At 42.7% G+C, this 10,142-nt stretch overlaps 1 protein-coding gene across 1 annotated transcript in view; it reads left to right on the top strand.

The window, feature by feature from the left end:
* The window catches only part of LOC132467010 (protein shisa-7), a 13,359-nt gene extending 3,578 nt beyond the window's left edge, over window positions 1–9,781 (top strand). The window contains exons 2-6 of the mRNA XM_060064033.1: window positions 222–2,543; window positions 3,339–3,502; window positions 4,086–4,151; window positions 4,414–4,599; window positions 5,494–9,781. Of these exons, the coding sequence (XP_059920016.1) occupies window positions 1,699–2,543; window positions 3,339–3,502; window positions 4,086–4,151; window positions 4,414–4,599; window positions 5,494–6,458 (2,226 nt within the window). The 5' untranslated portion in view covers window positions 222–1,698 and the 3' untranslated portion in view covers window positions 6,459–9,781. The remainder of the gene's footprint in view (window positions 1–221; window positions 2,544–3,338; window positions 3,503–4,085; window positions 4,152–4,413; window positions 4,600–5,493) is intronic.
* The last annotated feature ends 361 nt before the right edge of the window (window positions 9,782–10,142 follow it).

The following is a 10,142-nucleotide window of genomic DNA, read 5'->3' as shown; positions in this document are numbered from 1 at the left end:
GCAGATGCACAAGCACACGCACACACAAACCAAAAAGGGACATACATGAACACACACACTTCCACAACACATGCAAGTGGGAAACATAGAAATGTGAATGATTTACAAAAAATGTGCATGTTTGTGTCTGCATACAGGTCTGTAAAGATGTGTGGTGTCAAGGTTTACAGACAGTTTACGTGATTATTGCTAATGAAGTGTGTTTTCTATTTGTATTTCAGTGGATACAACCGATACATTCCAGCTCCCATTATCGCCATGTAACATTAGGACGCTCCTCGGGAAAAACAGGACGATAATTTACAGGCAACAAAAGTGTTTTCTCCACGATTAGTCAGTCTGAGAACTGCTGCTTTGTACGTTTCATTGTCTCTCCCAGATGAACTCCTTGCAGAAGGTTAGAGGAACAACCAAGTGAAACAAGTGGATCCATCAGCACTTTCAACACTTTGTCTCCCCCAGTCGTGCCTACATTCTCTGCAACAGATAGGGCCGTTTTGATAATTATATGTAATTATAATTTCTGTGGGAGACAGATCTGCCTCTCTCTGCTATTGCCAACACCTCCAACACAATAACCTCACACATTTACATATTTCTCAACAAAATCTGATATTCTTTAAACAGCAGCAACCAATCAGAAATTGCACATGTAAATTGCTATACAATTCTTTTTTTAATTTGAACCGCATACAACAGGATTACAACTGCCAAATTTACCTTAAGTTAAGTGCATTCAAGATTTCCCTTAATTCTCAAGCAATCCATTTATCCTTTTTCCAATCATAAACTAGAATTCATTTTGAGATTCTTATATAATAACCCATAGGGCAGTCATTCATGTGTATATAATTTGTGCCACAGAAATTAACCATGAGGATAACCCCCCTATATTAGATAACCAAGGCCTCATCCCAGGTAGGTCTTTAGATCAGTCCTTCTTCCTTTTATAGGGAAGGGGGAAGTTATATGCGTGAAATGCTTATTTTAACACTGTTTCAAAGAAAAAACAGAACTAAAGATATAATATCTTTTTCAAAACCAATCGGCTAATTGTTAGGTAAGAGCCAAATCTGAATGTGAATCTGAAATAAAATCAACCATGATCAGAGACCACAGATCAAATTGTTTACATTTTTAAAAAAAATCCTCTTAAAACGCCCTCGCCCCTGCTTTACAATTGCTACAATCAAGGGTTGTGGCATATAGGATTGTCCTATTCCCCTGAACACAGTAACCTCTGCCCGCTGTTTGCTTTATTGATTAAAGTACATACCACGGCACAGCAGATATTGCTTTTGTTCCGGCAAGGTAAAGCGTACTGCACTGTGAGCCACCTAGAACAAGCATGAGAGGCCTGTTTCTTTCCCTATCTTTGACATCACGTCTCTTTGATAGTCGTAGGGAGTGAGACGCGGCAGCCTAGGGAAAAGAAGGACCTAATGTATCAAAGCTGGGTTCCAGTGGTAAAAGGAAACTGTAAATACCTGTCGCTAGTTATTGACATCCTAAACGGAGGTTACTCTGAAAACAGTTCTTCCTCTACAGTAGGCTATTTAATTGATTTAAATAGCACTCAAGCAAGCATTCATATATTTACAGTAATAACATTATTATGAATACGATTTCCACCCGACAATATCATTGATCGAAAATGTTTTTGACATTAATTGACGGCAAGTCCAACATTCCACTGAAATGTTCCACATCCTATTTTATTGGTTGCACAGGAAAGGCAAACACAGTGTTGTAACCACATTGAATCATAGACAAAATAGAGCTCTTAGTCATGTAAAGATGACACCCACCACGGATCGCAGATTCCTCGCCGTCTCCCTGCTTCTCCTCCTGACTGCCCAACTGACCTCCGCCAAGGAGCCTTCCCCACCTCCCTCTCCCCGGGACGCCAACTTCCTCACAAGGCTGTTGACCGAGAGGCCAAAGCCCGCCCCGAGCCCCCCAGGCCGCCCCATCGACATCCAGGCGAACCTGCAGCCAGCAGGGCTCCGGAGCTGGAGCCAACCGGTGGATGAACTCCCAGAAAGAGTTCTGGAGACGCCCCCCAGACCCCTGCCCCAGGTCATGTTCACCAAGAACGGCACCGCAGCGGATGCCCTGGCCCCCCCCTTGGGTGCGGCCCAGGTGGCGCCCCCTCCGCGGCGGCTGGTGGACGTGGACGTGTGCCAGGGTTACTATGACGTCATGGGCCAGTTCGACAGTGCCTTCAACTGCTCCAAGGACACGTACATCTACTGCTGCGGGAGCTGCCACTTCCGCTTCTGCTGCCCGGAGCGTGGACAGCAGCTGGAGCAGCACTTGTGCAAGAACTACGACTCCCCGGACTGGGCCAAGACCCCGGCCATCGACATCAGCTCCGTGGTGGACCCCATGGGGACCATCGATCCATTAAGGATGCAAAGCCACAACACAGGCTTTGTCATTGGTGGCGTCGTGGTGTTTATGGTGGCCGTTGCCGTGGGGATCAAGGTTGTGTTCAACAAGGTGCAGCAGGAGGCTAACCACAGAGACCTGAACATGCCCAGGTGGGTGTTTATCTGTCTGTCTGTGCGCATGCTCTGACTCATGACTGTATCCGGGCAGGTTAGTATAGTGGGTAAGGGGCTTGATTCCCAGCCAAAGTGACTGGGGTTGATCTCTAATATCCCCAGCTTACCTCAGAAAGAGGCCTCATCTAAGAAGCTGCAGCCTTAATTTGATGACTTTGAGTCGCTTTGGACTGCTGAGTTACTAACGAATTGTATGTGAGGGTTGTATAAGGGTTATAGAATTTGGTTTTCAGCTATATGCTGCTAAATGATATTTCTATGGATGTCATACATATATTCAAAGGGTAATGCTAGAGCAAGACATTGTGGAATCATTTTTGTGTAAGGTGTACCATTTAATTGTACAGCCCTTTCAATTAAACAAAGGTCTATTCAAGAGACATTCTAAACTCACTTTCTGAAGAGGGCTGAATGTTTCCAATCCTAAGTAATACAATATTGGGTAATAAAGCAATTTTGGCATATTCAAACGATCATCAATGACATTTTGGAAAGAAAATTTATATTTTTTATCATTTCAATATTTTCAATAATTATGTTTATATCCCTCAAAACCTTTTCTTGAAACAACCATTCAATGATATATTTTTTGCTGCTCCTACTTTATATGGTGTGAATATTCAGAATGATTGTATCGCAGATTGTGTCTTTCACCAACGTACCAAAATGAATTCCTTGTGTGGGTAAAGCAACTTGTCTGGTTCTCCTGAGCAGCCTGTACGGTGTGCTGTGGTGTTCTGATCACCCTGTGTGTGTGTGTGCCCGGGTTAGAGCCTTGGTTGACATGCTGCGCCACCAGTCCAGCCCTGTGCAGCAGGACGAGAGGAACAACAGCATGGCGCTGACGGTGGCAGACGGACAGGGGGGCGGGACCCTGGGACGCCCCCCGAAGAACCACTATGCCCCCGGCGGCCTGCCCAGCAAGGATAACAGATGTGAGCGCGGACCTGTGATGAGAGGAGATGAAATGATGCTTGATACGTTTTACAATGCAGAAGTTACCACTTTATTTTAATAGAGAATAATTGATAGGATAGAACATGTTGAATTGTTGATGCTTGGCTGTGCAGCATTTGGAAAGGTTTCTGATTAATTATGGATTTTGATTGCATGCTTTTATTGTTCTCAGCCTTACCTGTAAGACGCTTTGGATAAAATACTAAATGTAGAACTGTGCTTGTCCTGTTTGTGCAAGTCTGTGTTTAGTAATGCCTGCCATCAAGTGTTATTGGCAAGCTTCAATATCAAAAAGCTAATAACAGACACGTTATCTGCACTAACTGGAATGCTGAATGTTCAGCCAAATGGTGAATCTGTATTTGTCTCCTATTTCTCAAGGTGTTAACAAAATCATGTATGTGAATAATCAGAAAATTCACTGCTGTACTGTTAAAGGTGCAAACTAAAATGATTGAATCTACGCACGCAGATATTTTAAATGTGAAACTCCTTCCAAACGTTTGGCTGATGATCACACTGGTGCATATCTAATCAGCTGATGTTGTTTGACTCTGACAGTGGGCAATCTGCAGCACAATTTCATCCATTCATCAGGCTCCAGCCCCAAACACACCGCCACCATTGGTAAGACATCTGGCAATCGCTACTCTCTTCAAACACCATGTATCGGAAACAAAGATTCATTTACTTAATTCAACCTCAAAAGTAGGCTCTGTGGTAAAAAAAAACTAAAATGGGGGTAATCACACATTTGATTAAACTCTTTCTTCATAAATGAACTTTGAATCTGAGTGCCACCATGAGTTAGCAACATGACGATGCTCGGTGTAGTTGCAAATCACGCAGCGCCGGTGAACACAGGCTTCTCATCACGTTGTCTTTGTAGAGCGCACCCCGCGGATGAACAACGCTCAGCTGGCAGCTGGAGGGACGCTGCTCTCCAGCAAGCACAACAACACCAAGTCCCAGCCCTCCTTCCACCACTCCCTGCACAACCTGGCCCAGCTCCCCCCGTCCTACGAGAGCGCCACCAAGCCCGAGCTCAACCGCTACTCCTCTCTGAAGCGCCTGGGTAAGGGATAACTGTTAGATTAAGAATCTAGATACTCTGCTAATGTTTATATATTGGCAGGTCTTATCCTTGGCCTGATTCAAAGTTAGAATTAAAATACACAGATTATACCGTGGCCAATAACCCAAGAGTAGGCAGAGCACCTAAATTATATGGTTACAGTGCTGCTCTTTATTTAAATGAATGATATGCATTTTTTGTTGTTGTACTGTATTTTATTTTTTCAATTGTAATATATGTCTAACCCTATCCCTAACCCTTCAGTTTACAGTTTTTAATTTGGGGTTTAAAGAATTTCAGTGTGAGGACTGCTTCATTAAGTAAGGGGACTGCTCAATAAGTAAAAGGTCTGCTTCATTAAGTAAGGTCACTGCTTCATTAAGTAAGGGGCTGCTACATTAAGCAAGGTAACTGCTTCATTAAGTATGGGGATTGCTCAATAAGGAAGGTGACAGCTTCATTAGGTATGGGCGCTGCTCAATAAGTAAGGGGACTGCTTCATTAAGTAAGGGGACTGCTCAATAAGTAAAATGACTGCTTCATTAAGTAAGGTGACTGCTTCATTAAGTAAAGAGACCGCTCAATAAGTAAGGGGACTGCTTCATTAAGTAAGGGGCTCCTTCATTAAGTAAGGTGACTGCTTCATTAAGTATGGGGACTGCTCAATAAGTAAGGGGACTGCTTCAATAAGTAAGGTGACTGCTTCATTAGGTATGGGTGCCGCTCAATAAGTAAGGGGACTGCTTCATTAAACGGTGACTGCTCAATAAGTAAGGGGACTGTTTCAATAACTAAGGGGACTGCCACATTAGGTAAAGAGACGGCCTCATTAAGTCAAGAGACAGCCCCATTAAGTAAGGCTTGTTGAAGTGATTGCCTTTTTGTGACTTTCAGAGAAAGGTCTGGATGAGTACTCCTCTGGTTACTGCACCACCAAGCGCCGACCTCATACTGCACAGCCCGCCTTGCAGTCCTCCCAGCACCACCTCCACTGGGGCGGGGACTACACCCTCAGTGGCAGGGGAACCCTCCCGAGGCACGCCACCCGCCCCTGGATCCCCCCCGCCGGCATGCCTACCTCGCCCACCCCCAACCCGTACCCCCTCGACCCACCGGAGCCCCAGTACAACCCCAACTACGACACCCTCTCCAAGCCCACGAGGAAGGTCAAGTCCCAGGACCAGCTGCTCAACATGGGCGACGTGCCCGGGAACACAGGCACCCTGTCGCGCCTCTCCAAGAACCAACAGCACCAGTACTACAAAGCCATGGCCGCCGCTGCTTCCAACAAAAACTCAAACACCCAGACCCTCACGCGTAAGACCCAGGAAAGGCAGGAGAGGCAGGAGAGACAGGAGCGGCAGGAGAGACAGGACCGACAGGAGAGGCTGCTGATGTCCCCGGACCACCTGGAGGAGAGGATGGGCGTGGGGGTGGTGGATCCCTACGCCCACGGAGGAGGAGGCGGGATGGTGCCCACTCTACCCCGGCTGACACCCCAGCAGAAGGCCCAGTCCCAGCAAAATGTCTGCGCCACCCCCTCACTCGACCGCCATCACATGATCAAGATGAACTCTCACCCCACGTCCGGCCGGGAGCAGGAGAGGAACCCGGGCACGACCGGGCACATGAGCGGGGGCATGGGCTGGGCGGGTGAGATGCCCGGTGCCGGGGTCGTCATGGGAACGGGGACACTGGGGGGGCACACTGCTAGAAGGATGGCTTTTGCCACAAAGAGGCAGAACACAATTGAGCAGTTACATTTTATACCAGGAGGGGGCGGTGGAGGCTCAGGAGGGGGGAGTGGCGGAAGCAGCCAGGGAATTAGGACAGGAAGTAAAAATGAGGTGACCGTGTAAGGTTCTTGGCCTGCAGTTTCACCGCACATAATCTTTGGGAATAGGTGTCCCCTCTGCACAATATTACATAATATTATTATCAAATATAATCTAGATTATTTGGAATCCCATAGTTTAGTTTAGAGTAATATAATAAAGTGGGAAGCTGAGGGCTTGAGTAGTGTTTAGACTTTTTAAATTGATATCGTTACCTGGTAATTAGATAGCGTCAATACAATTACTTATCAAGTTAATCATAGTAGAGAGTATCTGGTCAAATTTTTGTTATGTGATTCTCTCATCAGCCATATTTTCATAACACAATTTGCCATATACATTGATGCCATGACATTAAAAAGACTACAAGAACAGACAAAAAAACACAAGAACGAAAGTTTTCATAACTTTTTTTATGTCTTTCAAAAAAGAACTCAGGAGCCATATTAGATAGGAAGTGAGACGCTGAGATGACAGCAGTGAGAAGAGGAGACACGGAAGGAATTTTTAATGAAGCATTTAATGAAGAACTGAATCAATTACCGACCGGATTTTGTGACCTTCTAAGTACTTGCCAACCGTGATTTCCAAACTCAAGCCCATGGATCCATAGCCTTGTGGACCAGATGAATTCAGATGAACTGGACATGGGATCGGGGGGAGGGGTCGACCGGTTCTGCCTCAGATTGACAGAACCGGTTATTCCTCACACAGGGAAGACAGATTTTGTTGTGGTTGTTGTTATTGTTGCTCTGAGGTGGTAGAGGTGGGTGGTTTCGGAATGCACGCTTTGTTCACTTCTGGACACAAAGATTCCTGGAAGTAATCGGCTGTCATGAATTGCCCAGTTCAACTGCTGGGGTAACCCTCACTCAACACACATCAGCTGCCTGGGTTGCCTAACTTTCCATGTGTCCTTATAGATCATTCAACCAGGAGAAAGAGAGTAAACCTCAACAATGATCACTGTTCTAGTTGACAATTATCATGCGCTAGAGGATTCCGTTTCCTTCTGACATATATATATATATATATTAATATATATATCAATATATTGTTTGCGTTAGCCAAGAGATAGATAGAAAGTATAGTATAACACAGACGCTTCTATCAAGTTTACTGATTTTAAATCAAAGGCCGGCTTACTTTAATGTAGGCTGCGCAGGCGAGCACAGGTTTTCTCTCACAGAGCACAAATGAATAGACACTGATGCAGGGGTTGCACTTACACAACTTGTCTTTCAAAGCCATTTATGGAGATTCAAAGAAGATACCACAGAAGAAGCTGGTCCGACAATCACCATTTTTGTATTCTCACCTGGTGAAAGAGGAAAAAAAAACACATCTAACAACTATAGTGACATTTTTTAAAGTCCAAAATAGGCATTTCTGTGAACAAATGTTTTTTCTCTCTCAGAGAAGAACCACAAATGCCGAATGAACGCTGGATGGCGAGGATGCCCTTTCCATCTGAAACACCTGCTGTATCATAACGCACTTCAGCCATCCTGAGTATGAAAATATCTTCATCTTATATCAATAACAACGCTTATCAATACTAAGGGCTATCCTAACTCGATATAGTATGTGATATCTGTGGTACATATACGATGGTATCTTTCTCTTGATTTTGTGTTGATATTGTCATGTTGTATTAAGTATTAATGTGTAAAGAAAAAGATTAACAAGCGCAGTTTAAGAAGCACCATTCAAGACAAAACTTTTTAAGACAAAACTTTGCACAAAGCTTCCCCCCCCCCCCCCCCCCCTCAGATATTTGCACCAGATACAAACATAGATGTATCGATTCCTTAAGGTTTACATTCAGTAGAAGCGAGGTTGTGTGACAGGTCAATGAGATATCAAGTGCGATCTTTTGTTTTTAAATAGTGATGATAGATGATAGAGTAAAGGTGATTAGAGGTGAGCACTATGACTTTGAAAGAACAATTTAGTTTGGGTTTGATCCACCGAGAGGATAGCCAGATGTCATGCTGATTACAGAAACACAGATTTCATTTGGACAAACTTCCTATACACAGTGCTAAATGTAGTTGTTCTGAATATGATGCAGTGTTATTATTAATGATTATTATAACTGTTATTGTTATTATTAACAATTATGTTATGATGTGATGTTCTTTTACTCGGTGGGATTTAAGTGTTTATGTTTTTAAATAACTAGCGTTCTCACAAGTAGTTGGTTTTTGTTACATCTGATCATGAATCCGAGTTTTAAACAGACATTGTGAATCTCAACGCATGCCAGCCACATTTCATAACAAGGCATTGAAGATGCGCTCAGATGTAAAGCCAGCGATGGTAACGGCCAATGTCCAGCGGGATGAGTAACGCCTAAACACTGGCCTTATTAACTTTTTTGTGATGCTTAGGTTTTCCACTTTGGTACGAAATTGTCTGTTAAAAAGCACCTATATCCAATGCATGTGTGTTTATAAGGTTCTCACAAAGCCAGTGAAGGATACAGAATGGGAGTTAGGGCCGGAAATTATGAATATAGCCTGATAAAGAGATATTATGAAATCTCTATGCCACTGAGCCTGACTGAATAAAAATGGGTTATACACACTACCCATGATGCCATAATGTATGTGTGTTTGGATGAATGTGGATTAGCAAGGTTGGACAGACCTTAATGGTAATCTGAATGTTTTGGGTACAGTGTCTTATTCAGGAAAATGGAACAGAGAGTGAACAGTAATATTAGATTTGTATTTTTAAATAAAGCCACAAATGGTCTGTAGCAAAGTCTGTAATATTACACAAGCCATATCCATCGAGGAGTCATCAAGATTTTATAAATGGTTAACCTAATTTGTGCAAGTATTGTATTTTGTATAGCTAGTACAATCAGAATATTTTAATGAGTTCTCTCTTCAACATTAATTTGAAGATTCAACATAGAGATGTGTCCGTATTTAATGAATTGTACAGTGCCAAATTCATTACATTTTTGTTGTCTTTTTATTGTCATAGCCTATTATGTGGCAAAGGGATATGCTTTTTTCAGTATTGAAATCTTTAGCGTAGCCCAGACAAATTAAATGACTTTCCCGAAGGAAATTAATGAATATGGTGTATGTAACTACATAGCCATTATGATTTCATTTATTATAATAATTGGTCATGGTGAGTTTAATATTAACCTATATTTGACTGGAAATTGTAAAGATAGTGTTGGACATTGTCCCACAATGAGTATCATGAATCTGTGTTCATGACTACAACAATTAAACTAAATATTTTGTTATTTCTGAACGCATTGACCCCCTTGATTATAACAGTGACTTATAAATAATTTGTATAATAAAGTTGGTGGAAAACTACTATTATTGATGGAATCTTATTTTTCATACACAGGCCTATATTTTAATGTAAATATGGGTCAACCCTTCTCCAACAATTAACCATTTTATAACATGTAAACAACCTACCATAAATAGATATAAAATACTATAAGTGTGTCTAGTGTTATTTGTTTCACTGACAAATAGGTTTACTTAAAATAGTCTACATTAAGGCATACCATTTATCAATAAACCAAACCATCACCTAAGGATGATTTCCCGGCAATATCTAATTGTATTTTTGTACTTCGTTGAAGGATCCCATTGGCAATTAACAGGTATCCTTCTTCACCAGGAACGTGGGAGAGGCAACACAAGGCTATTTCAATTGTAACCAATG

Source organism: Gadus macrocephalus, chromosome 11 (assembly GCF_031168955.1).
Source record: "Gadus macrocephalus chromosome 11, ASM3116895v1".
Lineage (NCBI taxonomy): Eukaryota > Metazoa > Chordata > Actinopteri > Gadiformes > Gadidae > Gadus > Gadus macrocephalus.
The sequence above is the reverse complement of the archived record's forward strand: the minus strand, read 5'-3'. Positions and strand labels throughout refer to the sequence as shown.